Genomic DNA, 19,608 nt, shown 5'->3' on the forward strand with positions numbered 1-19,608 from the left:
AGCAGTAGTTCCCATCAGCCTGATCCTGCTATTTAAATTGCCCTACTGTGTCCCCAATATATTTTAAATACATGTCATTGGTGGCCAGTGGTTGCCTACAATAAATTAGTTCATACATTACCTGTCCCTGCCGATCGCCACCTAAAATAAAGTAAAAAATAAAAAACTACACCTATACTCACCTAGACACCTAATTCCCCGAAGCCATCGATCTCCTGTAATAAAATATAAAATAATAAACCACAACCTTATCCTTACCCCTCCGTAGTAGTCCACGAGTGTCCCACGAAGATCTCCAGTTCAGAGCAGCCACATAGAATGTGACCGCTCTGAACCGCTGCCGCCGCTAGAATGACGGGGCCGTAAAGCAGCCCCGTCATTGCATAAGCGGGTTCGCCGGAGCTCAGGCAGCGCTGCTCCGGTTAGCTCCTTTACGGCCCTGCTGTATCGTGAGAAATTCCCACGGTACAGCAGTGCCGTAAAGGAGGTCTCCGGAGCTGCGCTGCCTGAATGCACTCCGGTGACCTCAGTCAGTGGCTCCTGCTGCCGGGAGCGGACGTGTTCCCGGCAGTGTGAGCTTACAGCAGCCATGCACAGCTGTCACCATCTCCAGATGTGACAGCTGTGCATGGGAGATCAGCGCAGGAACGTGGACAGGTAACTATTTTTTTTTAGTAAACTAAGAATTTAATAAAATTGTGTGTTTTATTTCAAATAAATTATTTTTTTCTGGGTGTAGTGTGTTTTTTCTTTTTAACACTTTGTAGGTTAGTAATGGGGGTGTCTTATAGACGCCCATCATTACTAACCTGGGCTTCATGGCAGCTGGCGCTGACATGAACCCCAGCCCTATTACCCCCTGCCACCGCACCAGGGCAGCGTGGAAGAGCGAGGCTAAGTGCCAGAATTGGCGCATCCTATGGATGCGCCATTTCTGGGGCGGCTGACGGCTGGTGTTTCTAGCCTGGGAGGGGGCCAATATTCATGGCACCCTTCCTGGGCTATTAATATCAGCCCCCAGCTGTCTGCTTAGCCTTTGCTAGCTATTAAAATAGGGAGGACCCCACGTCATTTTTTTGGGGGGGTTCCCCATTTTAATAGCTAGTAAAGGCTAGGTATTCAGCTGGGGGCTGATATTAGTAGTCTGGGAAGCTCCGTGGGTATTACCCCCTTCCCAGGCTTCAAACATCTTCCCCAGCCGTCTGCTTAACCTCCGCTAGAGACTAAAATTATGGGGGATCCCACGCCAATTTTTTTTTAAAATAAATCCTTTATTTTAACACTAAATGACATTTGAGGAGTTAATAAAGATGCAGTCCCTAAATTATTATTTATTTTTTAATTAATTTTTCCCAAAAATTTTGACGTGGGCTTTGCTATATTTTTGTATGCCAGCCAGGTACAGCATCCAGCTTCTATGAACGCGCCATTTTCCGGGGTGGCTGCGGACTGCAATTTGCAGTGGGGGGGGGGACCCAGAAAGCTTGGGTCTCCCTGCGCTGCAGATTCCAGCCCCCAGCTGCCTAGTTGTACCTGGCTGGACACAAAAATAGGGCGAAGCTCCACGTATTTTTTTTTTAAATTATTTCATGAAATTCATGAAATAATAAAGAAAAAAAGGGCTTCCCTATATTGTTGTGTCCGGCCAGGTACAAATAGGCAGCTGGTGGTTGGGGGCAGCCCGTTCCTGCCTGCTGTACCTGGCTGGACACAAATATAGTGCAAAGCCCCACGTCAATTTTTTTTAAATTATTTCAGGAAATTCATGAAATAATTAAAAAAAAATTGATGTGGGGCTGCGTCCTATATTTGTGTCCAGCCAGGTACAGCAGGCAGGAACGGGCTGCCCCCAACCACCAGCTGCCTATTTGTACCTGGCCGGACACAACAATATAGGGAAGCCCTTTTTTTAAAAAATTATTTCATGAAATAATTAAAAAAAAATTGACGTGGCGCTTCGCACTATATTTGGGTCCAGCCAGGTACTGCAGGCAGGAACGGGCTGCCCCCAACCACGAGCTGCCTATTTGTACCTGGCCGAACACAACAATATAGGGAAGCCCTTTTTTTCTTAATTATTTCATGAATTTCATGAAATAATTTAAAAAAAAAATACGTGGGGCTTCGCCCTATTTTTGTGTCCAGCCAGGTACAGCAGGCAGGAACGGGCTGCCCCCAACCACCAGCTGCCTATTTGTACCTGGCCGGACACAACAATATAGGGAAGCCCTTTTTTTCTTAATTATTTCATGAATTTCATGAAATAATTTAAAAAAAAAATACGTGGGGCTTCGCCCTATTTTTGTGTCCAGCCAGGTACAACTAGGCAGCTGGGGGCTGGAATCTGCAGCGCAGGGAGGCCCAAGCTTTCAGGGCCCCACCCGCTGCAAATTGCAGTCCGCAGCCGCCCCGGAAAATGACGCGTTCATAGAAGCGCCATCTTCTGGCGCTGTACCCAACTCATCCAGGGCCCTGGTGCGGTGGCTCACTGGGTAATAAAGGGGTTAAGGCCAGCTTGGCATTATCAGCTGGCCCTAAGCCCGAAATTCATGGGGTCACGCCAATATTAGACATGACCACCATGAATTTCTAGTAAAGTATTTAAAAAAAACACAACACCCAGAATAAAGTCCTTTAATTGAAATAAAGACACAATTCTTTATTGTTCTAAATTAAACCATACTTACCATCACGCCCATTCTAGCTGAAGCCAACGATCTCCTGCAATAAAAGAAAAATAATAAACCAACCTCATCCTTACCTTCCCATGGATCCCACGACAGCTTCAGCTCTGCTACATCGAGATGACAGGCTGGACCGCAGCAGAACGCTGCCATCCAGCCTGTCATCCCGCAGACACTGAGAAGCGCAGGCATGCTTGTGCTACTCAGTGTCTCTCTGTGACGGCATAAAGATGAGCCGAGTTCATGTCCAATGAACTCAGCTCACCTCATGCACGTCACTGACAGCGTGGGAAAATTCTCCTGCACTCAGCGCTTCAGCGTGAGAATTCTCCCACGCTGTCAGTGACGTACATGAAGTGAGCTGAGTTCATTGGACATGAGCTCACCTCATGCACGTCACTGACAGCGTGGGGAAATTCTCACGCTGAAGCGCTGAGTGCAGGAGAATTTTCCCACGCTGTCAGTGACGTGCATGAGGTGAGGTCATGTCCAATGAACTCGGCTCACCTCATGCACGTCACTGACAGCGTGGGAAAATTCTCCTGCACTCAGCGCTTCAGCGTGAGAATTCTCCCACGCTGTCAGTGACGTGCATGAGGTGAGCCGAGTTCATTGTCGGCTCATCTGGATGCCGTCACAGAGAGACACTGAGGAGCGCAAGCAAGCCTGCGCTTCTCAGTGTCTGCGGGATGACAGGCTGGATGACAGCGTTCTGCTGCGGTCCAGCCTGTCATCTCGATGTAGCAGAGCTGGAGCCGTCGTGGGAACCATGGAAAGGTAAGGATGAGGTTGCTTTATTATTTTTCTTTTATTGCAGGAGATCGTTGGCTTCAGCTGGAATGGGCGTGACGGTAAGTATGGTTTAATTTAGAACAATAAAGAATTGTGTGTTTATTTCAATTAAAGGACTTTATTCTGGGTGTTTGTGTTTTCTTTTAACTTTGACTATGGGGTTAGTAATGGGGGTGTCTTATAGACGCCTCTCCATTACTAACCTGGGCTTGATGTCAGCTGGCATTATAAGCTGACATCAACCCCAGCCCTATTACCCCACTGCCACCACTACAGGGCAGTGGGAAGAGCGAGGCTAAGTGCCAGAATTGGCGCATCCTATGGATGCGCCATTTCTGGGGCGGCTGACGGCTGGTGTTTCTAGCCTGGGAGGGGGCCAATATTCATGGCTCCCTTCCTGGGCTATTAATATCAGCCCCCAGCTGTCTGCCTAGCCTTTGCTAGCTATTAAAATAGGGGGGACCCCACGTCATTTTTTGGGGGGGGTCCCCCATTTTAATAGCTAGTAAAGGCTAGGTATTCAGCTGGGGGCTGATATTAGTAGCCTGGGAAGCTCCGTGGGTATTACCCCCTTCCCAGGCTTCAAACATCTGCCCCAGCCATCTGCTTAACCTCCGCTAGAGACTAAAATTAAGGGGAACCCCACGCCAATTTTTTTTTAAATAAATCCTTTACACTAAATGACAAGTACAGTAACCAACACTGTCACTGTACTTCATATATATGTGACTGACATGTTTCTATCTATCTAATCTATGTATGATTCTCTATTCCTTCTATTCTAAATTGTCGGGTACAGATGCTGAATTAACCTACAAGGAAAGAAAGGGTTTATTTTCATTCCGATATTAGTGTCCCATTGACTTGCATTGGTTTCCGGTATCGGAATCGGCGATATCCGATACTTTTTGAGTATCGGTCCGATCCAATCCGATACGATATTTCCTGATATCGGAAGGTATCGCTCAACACTAGTGCTGACTTATTTTGTTTTTTTTTCATTTTACTTTTGATAGTTGTGGCTGCTTCCTTGGTTTTGTACCCTATCTATCCATCTGTGTAAGGCTGTTTTAAGTTGAAGTAAAATAAAATTGGATTCAACCTGCCCTGAATTCATTTTGTAGGCTTAAACTGAAGATAGAAGCAAGTCTATTTCAAGTAGGGTCACATAGGTAGGAGATGACTTTGTTGTGGCGAGTGGGCTCACACACTTTGATCAACCTCACATTTAATATTATAGTGAATATAGCAATAATTTAAAGTAATCCCTAAATTCAACATCAGCATATATCTGAGCACTGCTCAACCTTTTGTATTTGTTTGCTTTTGTCATCTAGTTGGTTACACCCTGAAGATTTTAGATATGCAAACAGCTGGTACATTGGACTGAGGATTCGGAAATGTAATGCAATTGCACATGATGGTCATCTGAAATTTTTTTTATACCCGCTTGTAGAGTACAGAACTTTATGGGCCGAGAATCCTTATTGATACGGCTCCAAGACTGTGTGAAGTCTTCTAACAGACGTCTGATTGTATTACATGGGCAGCCTGGCGGTGGGAAAAGTGCTCTAATAGCAAAGGTGTCTGCAGCCGCTTCATACTGGGATGCCAGGTAAGGTTTTTTCATACAGTAATCTATATTTTAAGTTGCAATGTGAATGATGTGTGTTACAGTCTCTGCTTTTATGGTATATGGTATCTACTATCCATTTCCAGCTGCTATGTTAGAGGAAGGGCGAGGAAGCATAAGATTGGTTGCCATAGACTAGCGCTATGAAATTATGTCTAATGGAAGGAGAAAAACCCTGATGGGACATCTCACTGTCCATTATTAGGACATATGGGGAGAGTCTATAAAGCAGAATGAAAGCCTCTAACAAGTAGCAGCTTAAGCTCTGACCAACTTCATGTATTCATGTATTACATGGACAGCCATCCAGATAATGCTATGTGGCGCCCCTGAGGGTTCAGTCGCCACAGGGGTACTGCACCTCAGAACGAGGTGTGGTATCTCCTCTCCTCTCCAAGGTAAGGATGGAGCACCACACAGTACCCCAACCACACACTCAACACTACACCACTCCAGTTCTGAAGGGGGCCTAAAGCACCATAGTGCTGCCCCGGGCCTGAATGGAGGAGTTGGGGGGAACCAAAGTTAGGGGGAACCACGTAGTGAGTGAGGGTGGAGGAAGCACTTTACTTTAGCACTTAATAGAATCATATATAACTGGAGGCCATTTTAATAACCGGGTCTTTAGTCGTGGGTCTTTGGGACTGCAGGTCAGTACAAAGCTGCTGCCGGCTGGAGGGTCCACGGTTCCCGGTCTCAGGCCTCGAGACGGGGGATTGGGGCAGAGTTATAACCGTCTCTGTCCCCGGTCAGAGTCCAACCAAGAAGGCCCAGGAGGGGAGCAGAGGAGTTAGGCTCCACAGGCAAAAGGATCTCAGGGGGTGCGGACGGAGCGGAGTCGCCACCTGCATACCTTATTCTGGCCCTGCCAGAGAGACCCTGCCACAAGAGGGGGTACCGGTCCCCGATTATCTGACTTTGCACTTCATGTCTCTGTTGGAAAAGCCCGGAGGCTTATGTGGATCCCAGGGGGATACGGACGCAGCGGAGTCACCACCTGTATGCCCTAATCTGAGTTTATCCAGAGGGACCCGGCCTTACGCCACGTTCTCGCCACTTGTCACCTAGAAGGGCACCCAGTCGGTCTGGGAACTACACGTTACCCACAAGGGACATCGCAGTACCCGTAAGGGACTCAGTGGGGGACACAAGGCGGGAGAAGTTCACCAAGAGAGGAACACTTTAGAGCGGGGGTCCTGTCAAGCGCTCCTGAACTACCTGGAGTGTGCTGAACTCCACCCTGGCAGCCGCAGCTCGCCGTGTGACAGCAGAGAGAAGCTCTGAGCTGAGAAAACACTACCGTGAGTAAAGACTTGGATGACTTCAACTACTGCCTCTGTCTGTTCTTTCCTCCGCGGCTCTGCTCCCGCCAACGCTCTATTCTGCATCCTTCTCCTACACTGCCCTTAGGCCCCGCTCCACCTGTGGGGAGCAGCACCAACTAAGCTGCCTGAACATCGGCCTCAGACGACTGTTGCAGAGCTGGTGATCCTCACCAGACACCACGGGTGGCGTCACGAACATTCCCTTTTCCCATACACCTTTCCCCCTTCCTTTCTTTTTAAGAGTGACCCAAGGTACGGGCCTGGGAGCCGACCACCGCGACATCCCCCAAGGTCAGGCAACAACAAGGCCCGGGCGCCGAGTCGTCCCCATCCCCTGGTCGCATCAGCTACAGGTCCACATTAGCTGCTAAAATGTAAAGTCAGCCTCATTGTCCCTGGGCATAATCAGCTTTTTGCCAGGGTGTTTCTAAAAACCAAAACAGATGATTTCCATCACGGCTCTGATATTAAAGGGGTTACTTGTGATAGGACAATGACTTTAAGGAAATGTTTAGTGCAGTAATAATGATAATTAGAATAATATTTATAATAATCATAATAACAATAAAAAATGTCTTTTTTATAAATATTATCTTTTTTTAGCCTAAAACCATGGATAAGTGTAAAAAGGGAGTGTATAAGCATTGATTCTTCATTCTATAAAGTATGAAGTGTCTGTAATGATTCATGATCTGCAGCTTTTACATTTGTCTAGAATTTTGAAACCTTTTCATTCTCCTTATAACAAACAGGGACCTGAGAGTCGTGACTCGCTTTATTGGCGCTACTGGGGACAGCCGAAACACTCGCCTATTGCTACAAAGTCTGTGTTACCAGATTGCTGCCATATTTAACTTGAAAACACAGTTCTCTGAGGTACTAGTCATAATGGGATATGATGCTCATATAGGACTATGCATTACCAGTACTAAATCGACTATATATGTAAGGTATAGGAGAAACCATGCTAAAATCTACCAGGGCTGTGGAATGTATTCATAAACAATGAGTCAAAAGCAAAAAAGGACACTGCCTATAAAAGTACCAATATTAAAGAGGATACAAGAGCATGAGAATGACCCTATAAAATCATAGTGCACATTTTGTCCATTGTGCTAGTGTCCCTCCGGTTGACCTCTGGATCACATCATGGCAAAATCAGGCCCAGGATCAAAATATGCTGTTTTAAAACCACTTCTTTACCAATAAACTTGGAATTATATTAACAACTTGACACATGAGTGATAGTTCTGAGACACTGATCTTCTCTCACTGGTCAATGGTGATGCTGATGATATAATGCCCTGAGGAAGGCATACCAAATAGAAAAACCTGAAGATCTCCACAATGGCGAAGGATCTATGAAAATGGAATTGACCTTAACCTTAAACTGTGTTAGCTTTGAGATGCAACGTAATGTAGTAAAACAGTACAACTATAAAATTGTAAAAAATCTTACACTTTATGGATCCCTAGGCTCCATCCACACTTACTTTGCGCATGTCCATAGACTAAGAGTGCCCATTTGCCACACATTTGTGCATTGATATTCCTGTATCTTTAAATTGTATTAGAAAGTTGAAGCATATTCATATTGAAAAGCAAAGTCCACTGCAATTTTAAAAATGAGTCTGACAGTGATGTAAGCATCTTGGTGGCACGCAGTCGTGTACATCCTGGCAATACGTTGACATTTCTATACATATGTTTGCATCTCCTTTATTGATTCTGTAGTGGCAGTACTTTAATAGGAAGATAAAAAACTGGCTCAGAATATACATATACAGTATACCTGGTAAAAATAGTGGTGCTTGGTTTAATTGTTGATTACTGATATGTTTACTATTTTACTTTTTTTTTTTAAGAATCTTAAAGGATTGATAAATGAGTTCTCCACTGTTCTGGAATTGGCTACTAAAAACAGACCGCTCATGGTAATCTTGGATGGTATGGATGAGTTATCAGAAAGTGAAGCAGGTCTTTCCTGGATTCCCTCAGAACTGCCCCCATATGTATATTTTATTGTGTCTATCTCGTCTGCGTCAGACTGCACCTCCTTTAGACATTTACAGGTAATTCATAATATTGTTTTTAACTGTTTTTATTTCACATATTATGAAACCTAATCTAGGTCATTTTGTTTCCATTAATCTCATAATTTCATAGTTTTTTAAGGTTGAAGGTAAACTTAAGTCCACATATCACAATCAGATTAGTTCTCTGGATCAGTGTCCCATCACAGATTCCGGAACCCATAAACTGTAATATATTTTTCAAGAAAAACATCTAGGTACTCCTTGTACTTTTTAGAAAATTAAAAATTACAACATCATGTGGCAGGGAATTTCATAATCTCACTGTTCTTACAGTAAAGAATCGCCTTCTGTGATTATGATTAACCCCATAACGCCCAATGACGGGGATAACCCGTCATGGCAGGATGCTAGCTCACACACCATGACGTGTTATCCCCGTCATGACTTTGAACTGTCACTGCGTGTAAACACGCAGTGACAATTCAGTGCCGACAGCTGTCACTGACAGCTGAGCGGCAGGAGAAAAGGTGCAGGACCCATGCCGGTGGTCCCCGCACCCAGATCGCTGTGATCAGTCAGTCAATCTGACTCACGCAGGAGAAGTTGAAATATCAGCGTCTCCTGCCCGATCAGTGCCGGAGCTCAGCGCTGCCAGTGGCTGAGCTCCTGCATGAAAAAGCCAGGAGCGGTGCCAGCACCACCCCTGGCTGTTAACCCCCTGAATGCTGCGATCAAGCGCGAACGCAGCGCTCAGGAGGCAGGCAGAGAGCTGGGAGCTCCCTCTGCCTTCAGATCGGGGGGCCTGGCCGTTGCCATGGTAACCTGGGGTCGTCATGATGACCCCCAGGTCACCAAGCTACGGAAAGCTTCTGAGACCATGTTCACAGCATGGTTTCAGGAGCTTTCAATATAGGTATTATGTACTGCAATTCTAGTGCATTGCAATACATTATACCTGTGGAAAGAGGGAAAAAAGTGAAAGTCCCATACAGGGACTAAGTAAAAAAGTTTAAAAAAAGTAATAAAAAAATTGTAAAAATCTAAAAAAAAGTTAAAAAATAATAAAATATATTACACTAATAAATAAACATTTTTATGTAATAAAAATAAACAAAAAAAAGTACACATATTTAGTATCGCCGCATCCGGAACAACCCGATCTATAAATGTGTCACACTAGTTAACCCTTTCAGTGAACAGTGTAAAAAAACATGGGAACTATGGCTTTTCATCATACAGCTAGAAAAAAGTAGAATAAAACGCAATCAAAAAGACAAATGTAAATAAAAATGGTACAGCTGAAAACGTCATCTTGTCGTTCAAAAAACAAGCCGCCATACAGCTCCGTCAGCGGAAAAATAAAAAAGTTCTAGCTCTCAGAATAAAGCAATGCAAAGATAATTATTTTTTTCTATAAAAGTTATATAAAATTTTTATTATGTAAAAGCGCAAAAATATACAAAATTACATAAATGAGGTATTGTTGTAATCGTACTGACCCGAATAATAAAGCTGCCTTATCAAATTTACCACACGCAGAATGGCATAAAAAAACAAACAAAAAAACCAATTCCTGAATTGTTGGTTTTTGTTTATTCTGCCTCCCAAATATCTGAATAGAAAGCGATCAAAAAGTGTCACGTGCCCTGAAATGGTACCAATAAAAACGTCAACTTGTCCCGCAAAAATCAAACCCTTACATGACTCTGTTAACAGAAATATGGAAAAATTATAGCTCTCAAAATATGGCGATGCAAAAACTAGTTTTTGCAAAAAAAAGCGTTTTTTAGTGTGTGACAGCTGTCAATCATAAAAACCCGATATGAATCTGGCATCGCACCAACCCGAAGAATAAAGTCATCTAATCACCTATACTGCACGAGGAACGGCGTAAAAGATAAATAACCAATTCTTTACCTGCTGTTGATTTGTTCATTCTGCCTCCCTAAGATTGCAGTAAGGCTCTGCCCACATTTATCTTGCGCTCTGCGCTGAGCGCATAGACTGGGATTTCCATGTAAATCTCTGAAATAAGTGATTCAGATGGGACCCCCTGCAGAAGATTCCCTGTAATGAAGCAGATGGAGGCACTGTGGACGCCGTCTGACCTATGATCCGGTGGTGTCCGTCTTTTTAGGCGTAGATAAAAGCACGGTCAGGAATAGTTTTGTGAACCTCTGAAAAGGACAATGCTGAACAGAGGCCAGAAGGAATTCAGAGTAACTTTGCTGCCTCATCTCATTACGGTAAATGGATCCCTTGGGAGTTTCATCTAAAGCACGTCATTCCGAGATTTAGATGGAAACCCCAAAGTAAGTGCTTTGCGTAGAGCGCTGGATAAATGTGATTCAAAATGTTATGTAAAATGCTCCCAATAAAAGCTTCACACAAAAAGCCCCCACTCAGGTCTGTCATGTGTTAATGGAAATATAGGGGGCTTTCACTTTACTGGTATTACAAAGGCTCTGGAAAAGCAAAATGGCTCCTTGCCCCCAAAAGAAATTCAGCAAATTCTGCGCTCCCAAATCCAAATCCCCCCTCCCTTCTGAGCCCCACAGTGTGTCTAAACCACATTTAGCGTCCACATGTTTGGCAGGGGTATAATTTCCAAAATGGGGTCACTTGAGGGGGGGGTTCTGCTCTTCTAGCACTTAGGGGCTCTGTATATGTAGGCCGCAAACTATTCTAGGAAAATCTGCACTCCAGCAGGCAAATATCGCTCTGTTCCTCCAGAGTCTCACCGTGTGGCTAAGTAGTACTGTACAACCACATGTGAGGTATTGCCACGTTCAGCAGAAATTGTGTGACACATTGTGGTGCCAATATTTGTGGTAAAAATGTAATTATTTTTTCTTCATTGCCAATGGTATAAAATTCTGTGGCACATCTGTGGTGTCAATATGATCACTGCACCCTTAGATGAATTCATTGAGAGGTTTAGTTTGTAAAATGGGGTAACTAATAGGGAATTCTGCTGTTTTGGCACCTCAGGGGCTTTGCCAATGTGACATGGCACACTCAAACCATTCCAGCTAAATTCAAACTCCAATATGGTGCTTCTTCCCTTCTGAGTTTTGCACTGTGCCTCAAAAGTAGTTTTCGACCACACATTGTGTATTGACGTACTCAGGAGAAATTGCACAACAAATTTTGAGGTCCATTTTCTCCTGTTAGCCTTGTGAAAATAAAAAATTTGGAACTAAAAGATCATTTTTGTGGAAAAAAAATATTTTTTATTTATTCGGTCGCCCATGACAGCACCACGTGAGAGAGAGGATCCGCCCATCAAGGACAGGAAACCTACAGGTTAAAAAGGGCGGCCCTCACCTCCCGCCTCAGTTTAGGTTTCCTGTCCATGATGGGGGACCTTGCAGGCTTACCTGCAGAAGATGGACTCCTGTCCTAGAGAGGGCCACAGCAGGTGGTTGGAGCTGGTCCGTCTCGGTCCTCTGGAGACGCCACGGCAGGGCTCATGGGGGCGCCTCCGTGAGCGTTGTGGCGGGCGCGACATCGCCTCACGGGAGGTAGATGTCCGCCAGGTGTGGGGCCGCTAGCGGGCTTCCCCCCCCCCCGCTACAGCTTGCAGGAGATCCAGGTCGCGCCGGCGGCGCACGTGACGGGCGCGACCTTCTGACGTGACTTCCGGTGCGCCGGACAGGAAGCCCTGTGACGTCACCGGAAGGGGCGGGGCTCGTTTGAATTTTTGGCACGAGCAGCTGAACGCCGGGGGATTAAGGACCTGCCGGCGAGGAGCCCATCTGGATCCCACCTGGACCTGGGGAGGAAGACCAAGGAGCAGGTAACGCCCTCTTGGGTTAAAAAAAAAAAAAAAAAAAAAAGGGAAACACACACCCACACATGGTACCGGTATGGCCAGTATATAAAGGGTCTGGTAACATACAGAGGTGCTTCCCAGCCCATTCTTACATTGTAAGCTATGGAAGATTCACAGGAGCTGTCACCTAGGCAACAACATCTGCTGCAGGAGCAGCCCTCTGGGGAGCCCTCACAACTAGTGGCGCAGCGCCATTCCCGGCTAGGGTCTGGTCGTACATCTAGAAGAGCTACCACTAAGAGCAGGAAGGACGGTCCGGTGCGGCATGATTCCTCGCCATGCATGCTGGATTCTTCTGCTTCTACGGTACCGAAGGTTCTGTGGGGTGAGTGGAATCTTTGTGAAAGTTCTACTAATGTTTCTTCCTTCTTTCTATCTATGTCTTTCTTTTAGAGCAAGAAATGTTCCTCGAAGTCCAAGCACAGAGAGTGTGCCTTATGCAGCTGTCCGCTCCCTGATTCATATAGCAAAAGGTTATGTCAGCTTTGTATCAGCAAAATGATATCGGAGGAGACCCCAGATTTTTCCCTAGGCCTAAGAACTTTAATAAGGGAAGAAATAGGCAAAGCATTGCAAGGTTCAAAGTTTGGGCATATTCCTCAAGAAACCCAGCTGGGTTCAGACTCTGAGCTATCGGTCGCTTCCTCCTCCGCCTTCTCTTCCTCTGATAGTGAGCCAGATAGACAGTGCTTCCCCCTGAAGGAGGTCGATGCCCTAGTAAAAGCCATCCGATCTACAATGGGGATAGTGGACTCGAGGGTAGAGAAGTCAGCTGAGGATGTTATGTTTGGTGGTCTGGGGCTAAAGAAGAGAAGGGTCTTTCCAGTAAATTCAAAGGTGAAAGACCTCATTGATAAGGAGTGGAGAAAGCCTGACAAGAAGGGTAGTGTTCCTCCATCCTTTAAAAGGAAATATCCGTTTGAGGATGCTATGTGTTCCTCCTGGTTAAAAGCACCCAAGCTGGATGTTGCTGTTACCAAAGCAGCGAAAAGAACTTCCCTCCCGTTCGATGATATGGGTGCATTGAGAGATCCCCTAGACAGACAGGCTGATACTTTCCTGAAAGGGGCATGGGAGACAGCTGCAGGAGCACTGAGACCAACAGTAGCAGCTACCTGTACGTCCAGAGCCCTGATGGTGTGGCTTGAACAGCTAGACAGTCAGTTGAAGGATGGGACTTCTAGGAAAGACATTATTTCTTCCCTTCCACTGGTTCAAGGGGTGGCAGCTTTTCTTGCTGATGCATCTGTGGACTCGGTGAGGTTGGCAGCAAAGTCAGCAGCACTATCAAATGCGGCTCGGCGAGCCTTGTGGATTAAAAGCTGGCCAGGGGATTTACAGACTAAGTCCAGACTGTGTACAATCCCGTGTGAAGGGGAATACCTCTTTGGTCAGACCATGGACGACTTATTGGAGAAAGCGGGGGACCCTAAGAAGGGGTTTCCATCAGTACCTCTACCCTCCTTTAAGAGATCGTTCCGGAAGAGGAAATTTTTCCGGAAGAGATATTTCAGGGAGCAAGACAAGTCTGATGAAAGAGGTCGAAAAGGTAGAGGTCTACTCTTTGGTCCGTCTCCAAAAATTGAGCAGAAGCCAGGGGATACACAATCAGCCCAGGTGGGAGGGAGATTGTCATTTTTTGTCCCAGCTTGGGAACAGATTTCTCATAGTAATTGGATTTTGAGCCTGATTAAGTATGGTCTTAAATTTCAATTTAAAGCATTGCCTCACAAAAGGTTCATGGTTGTTCCCTCCAGTTCTTCCCCAGAACGCCAGGCTGCCCTCGTTTTGGAAGTACAAACCCTAATATGAAAGCACGTCCTGATTGAGGTTCCGGAGGCTGAAAAGGGTCTTGGTTTCTACTCCCTGCTCTTCTTGATTCCGAAACCGGATGGACGTTTCAGGACAATTATAAATCTGAAATCCCTGAGTGGTCCCTAAATACACAAATATTCTCCAGAGTAGTAGAAATGTGGGGTCTTCCGACTGTGGACTTATTCGCAACAAGAGCCAATCGGAAAGTGGGAAATTTTTGTTCCTTAAACCCCAGAGAAGGACCCCTGGCAGTGGAAGCCTTCATGGTTCCCTGGAGATTTCCTCTGGCATATGCCTTCCCTCCCATGATCCTGCTCCCAGCGGTGATAAGAAAGATCAGGGCAGACCAGGCCAGAGTGATACTCATATGCCCCTTTTGGCCCAAAAGACAGTGGTTCCCTTGTCTCCGGAAGATGTCCATATCAGATCCCTGGGTTCTTCCGGAGATTCCGGACCTCCTCACTCAAGGGCCACTTTCCCATCCTCCATCCCCGAGTCTACATTTGACGGCGTGGAATTTGAGAGGGTGTTATTGACCAACAAAGGATTCCCCGCAAATGTAGAATGCAGAAAACCTGTTACCACCCGTATTTATGCCAGGACCTGGAGAAAGTTTCTGTCTTTTGCAGAAGTTAACGTGGAGGAGGGGCCCCCTATTGGGAAAATTCTGGAATTTCTGCAGCGGGGCTTAGAATTGGGTCTCACTACCAGTACCTTGAAAGTACAGGTGTCGGCGTTGGAAGCTTTATTTTCTTCCAATATTGCAGATAACTATTGGATAGCCTGTTTTATAAAAGCTTCCTTTAGGTGTAGACCCATTACCAAAGTAAAGATGTCTCCCTGGGATTTGAATTTTGTCTTAGATGCCTTGACCAGTCCTCCTTTTGAGCCACTAGATTTAGTCTCCCCCAAAATTATTTTCCTAAAGACGGTCCTGTTAGTAGCCCTAACTTCAGCCAGGAGAGTTAGTGACCTACAGGCCCTTTCAATATGCCCTCCTTTTACGCAAATTCTGGACGATAGAATTATATTAAAACCTGATCCAGCCTTTCTTCCTAAAGTGGCCACTCGATTCCATAGAACCCAGGAAATAGTTCTCCCGACTTTTTGCTTCCCGCCCAAAAATCAAAAGGAGGAGAGACTTCACACTTTAGACGTTAGGAGGTGTGTACTAAAGTACTTAGAAGTATCACGTGGCTTTAGAAAAGATAAGTCCCTATTTATATGCTATCAGGGGGCTAGAAAGGGTTGTAAGGCCTCAAAGGCTACAATCGCTAGATGGATCAAGGAGGCCATTTCCCTCGCATACTCCTCAGGGGATAAAGAGATACCGGAGGGATTGAGGGCGCATTCTACCAGAGCGGTATCAACCTCCTGGGCGGAGAAGACAGGGCTTTCCATTGAGGAAATTTGTAAGGCTGCCACTTGGTCTTCTCCCTCTACTTTCTATAGGCACTATAGATTGGATCTGGGTGGCTCTGCAGATCTCACTTTCGGGAGAAGGGTGCTTCAAGCTGTGGTCCCTCCCTAATTTCCTTCGTCTCTGTAATTCTCTCACGTGGTGCTGTTATGAGCGACCGAATAAAGCCTTAGTTACTTACTGGTAACGGGATTTTTCGGAGCCCATGACAGCACTTTTATATTCCCTCCCTTCACTGGTGTTGTGCACTCCCGTAGATTTGATTTCTTTTTGTGCACCCTTGCGGGAAATTGATGAAAAGTAATGTATTTAATGTGATTATGTTTTGTCATAACTAACCTTGGCGGTACTCTCCATGCTCTGTTAACTAAACTGAGGCGGGAGGAGAGGGCCGCCCTTTTTAACCTGTAGGTTTCCTGTCCTTGATGGGCGGATCCTCTCTCTCACGTGGTGCTGTCATGGGCTCCGAAAAATCCCGTTACCGGTAAGTAACTAAGGCTTTTCACAGCTCTACGTTATAAACTTCTGTGAAGCACCTGGGGGTTCAAGGTGTTCAAGACACATCTAAATATGTTCCTTGAGGGGTCTAGTTTAAAAAATGGGGTCACTTGTGGTATTTGTCCACTGTTTAGACACATCAGGGGTGCTCCAGACACAACATGGTGTCTGCTCTCAATTCCAGCCAATTTTGCATTCAAAAAGTCAAACGGAGCTCCTTGCCATCCGAGCCCTACCGAGCGCCCAAACAGTGATTTTCTCTCACGTATGGGGTATAGATGTACTCAGGAGAAATTGCACAACAAATTTTGAGGTACATTTTTTCCTGTTATCCTTGTGAAAATAAAAAATTTGGAACTAAAAGATCATTTTTGTGGAAAAATTTTTTTTTTTTATTTTCACAGCTCTACGTTATAAACTTCTGTGAAGCACCTGGGGGTTCAAGGTGTTCACCACACATCTAAATATGTTCCTTGAGCGGTCTAGTTACTAAAATGGGGTCACTTGTGGTATGTTTCCACTGTTTAGGCACATCAGGGGCACTCCAAACGTAACATAGCGTCCGCTTTCTATTCCAGCCAATTTTGCGTTCAAAAAGTCAAACAGTGCTTCTTTCCTTCCGAGCCCTGCCGTGCGCCCAAACAATGGTATTCTCCCACATATGGGGTATCGGCGAACTCAGGAAAAATTCCACAACAAATTTTGGGGTCCATTTTCTCCTGATACCCTCGTGAAAATAAAAAAAATGGGTCTAAAGTAAAATTTTTGTGAAAAAAAGTTAAAAGTTAATTTTTTACTTCCACATTGCTACAGTTCCTGTGAAGTACCTGAAGGGTTAATAAACTTCTTGCATGTGGTTTTGAGCACCGTGAGGGGTGCAGTTTTTAGAATGGTGTCACGTTTGGGTATTTTCTGTCATGTAGACCCCTCAAAGTCACTTCAAATGTGATGTAGTCCCTAAAAAAAATGGTTTTGAAAATTTTGTTAGAAAACTGAGAAATTGTTGGGCAACTTTTAACCCTTAAAACTTCATAACAAAAAAAATTATGTTTCAAAAATTGTGCTGATGTAAAGTAGACATGTGGGAAATGTTATTTATTAACTATTTTGTGTGACATAACTCTCTGGTTTAAGGGCATAAGGCTGCGTGCCCACGTAGCGTTTTGCATGCGTATATGCTGCGGAATTTCCGCAGCGTAAACGCATGTAAAACGCTAGGTAATCCGCTCCCCATGGTCCCCAAGAGGATTCCGCAAGTTCTATGCACATGCTGCGGATTTTTCCGCAGCGTTTATGCTGCGCTCAAACATCCGCAGCATGTCCATTAATTTTGCGTTTCCGCAAGCGGAATTGCCTTGTGCAATGCATTAAAAAATGCATGGCAATTCCGCATGTGGAAAACGCATGATAAACGCACGAAAAACGCGCAATAATCGCGTGCGGAATTCCGCATGCGTTTTCCCGGGAGAGGACTTGCAGAAATGAAGCAACGTGGGCACATAGCCTAAAAATGCAAATTTTGAAAATTGTGAAATTTTCAAAATTTTTGCCAAATTTCCAATTGTTTCACAAATAAACGCAAGTCTTACCGAAAAACTTTTACCACTATCATGAAGTACAATATGTCACAAAAAAAAATCTCAGAATCAGCAGGATCCGTTGAAGCATTCCAGAGTTATTACCTCATAAAGTGACAGACGTCAAATTTAAAAAACGAAGCCTGGTCATTATCCTACAAAGTGGCTTGGTCCTTAAGGGGTTAAACCTTCTTTCCTCTAGACGTAGAAAATGCCCCCTTGTCACTTCCGCAGGTCTAGGTGTAAAAATTTCATTAGAAAGATCTGTGTACTGTCCCCTCATATACAGTATTTGTGCATTGTAATAAGATCACCCCTGAGCCTTCGCTATTCCAAGCTGAATAACCCTTTGTTTGTTAACTTATTCGGTATTGCAGTTCACTCATTCCCTTAATAACCGTGGTCACACTTCTCTGCACCTGCTCTAGTTTAGCTATGTCCTTCTTATACACTAGAGCCCAAATTTGTACACAGTATTCTAAGTGTGGTCGCACTAATGACTTGCATAAGGGCAAAAATATGTTCTTTTCATTATCATCTATGCCACTTTTAATGCGTTCCATGATTTTATTTGCCTTGTCAGCAGCTGCCTAACACTGGTCACTAAAGTTGAGTTTGCTGTCCACCCATATGCCCAAGTCTTTTTCAGTGACAGTTTCACTCAGTGTTTTACCCTTTAGTACATAATTGTACATTTTATTTCCTCTACGCAAGTGAATGACCTTACATTTATCTACATTACACTCCTATTGTCATTTCTCAGCCTAAAAAAAGTCCCTCTGTAATATTAAATTATCCTCCTCTGTGTTAAATACCTTGCAGAGTTTAGGAACTTCTACTTTGTGTGCCCTCTACAAGATAATTACAGTAATAAATATGTTAAAAAGAAAAGGGCTCAATTCTGACCCCTGAGATATCCTGCTGTTAACTGTGACCTAATCTGAGTCTGTTGCATTAATAATCATCCTCTGTTTCCTATGATTGACCCAGTTAGCAACCTAGTTACACATATTTCCCCTGGTTCCATTGTTCTTATTTTAAGTACCAACCTTTTATGTGGCACTGTCCACTCGCTGCACGTGACTCGGATGCAACTGTAAAGGCTGACTCCACTTCTCACACTCACTCGTCCACTCTTCTATTGCAGTAGTCTTACAATCCGTGTTGGACTGGAGTGCTAAGGGCCCACCAGTAACCAACTCCAGGGCCCCACTTTTCAGCTACATGCAAATGTGACATTATCCTCAATCACAAATGTATATGACAATGAACTGGGTAGACTGTTACATGAATAAGTTGCTGCCTTTGTCTGTACATAGTGATTTAAGTATATTATGTCAAGTACTGCTCATATAAGAGAGTGGGGACCCTCCGGAGGATTCTCCTGTGGGCCAGTCCAAGTCTGCTTAGAATTAGCTAAGCACACCCCACAGTCAGTTTACATATCGACACCACACTTCCTGCTGCCACCACTGGCAGTTTAGTTAGATCAGCAAGACGACTGCCCTGGGTTACACACTAGTCGCATGCACATCCAGCTTCCTTAAGCACCCGACAGGTATACTGTTTGCACTTTGGCATATGCAAGGTAACACAACCAATCTATTTTTTTGCTCTTTGAGTTTGTGGGTATGTTTAGATGAGAAAGGAACAAATGTATTACCTTTTAGTTTTAATATACGAAAAAGGTAAAGTGTTTACAAAGTTACAAAAAGATGAAAAAAACAAGAAGACACGAACACAAGGACAAGGCAAATTGACATGAAATAAAAAGATATAAATAAAAAAAGCTCTAATGATTAGATCAGTGAATGATTCTTTTCAGAGAAATTTGGACAGATCTGCAATCCTAATTGTTCTCTTGGGATCTGTCCATAAGTTTTTCTGGATGAGAGATTTTAATTGAGTCTCATTATACCTCTCACCCATTCTCTTGTTCAGGTGGGAGGGTGGCTAATTGTATGCAAAGAAAAATGGGTGCGGGACATAATCC

General features: G+C 44.6%; 1 protein-coding gene across 3 annotated transcripts in view; it reads left to right on the forward strand.

Annotated features, from left to right (window-relative positions):
* LOC141156629 (uncharacterized) overlaps positions 1 to 19,608 on the forward strand; it is a 225,604-nt gene that overhangs the window by 153,028 nt on the left and 52,968 nt on the right. For all 3 annotated transcript variants that reach the window (XM_073642828.1, XM_073642822.1, XM_073642836.1), the window contains 3 exons: positions 4,933 to 5,091; positions 7,187 to 7,310; positions 8,300 to 8,506. In XM_073642828.1, coding sequence (XP_073498929.1) covers positions 4,933 to 5,091; positions 7,187 to 7,310; positions 8,300 to 8,506 — 490 coding nt within the window. The remainder of the gene's footprint in view (positions 1 to 4,932; positions 5,092 to 7,186; positions 7,311 to 8,299; positions 8,507 to 19,608) is intronic.

This window comes from Phyllobates terribilis, unplaced genomic scaffold (genome assembly GCF_046119375.1).
Source record: "Phyllobates terribilis strain yellow unplaced genomic scaffold, ASM4611937v1 Scaffold_1__5_contigs__length_1240528914, whole genome shotgun sequence".
Classification (NCBI taxonomy): Eukaryota; Metazoa; Chordata; class Amphibia; order Anura; family Dendrobatidae; genus Phyllobates; species Phyllobates terribilis.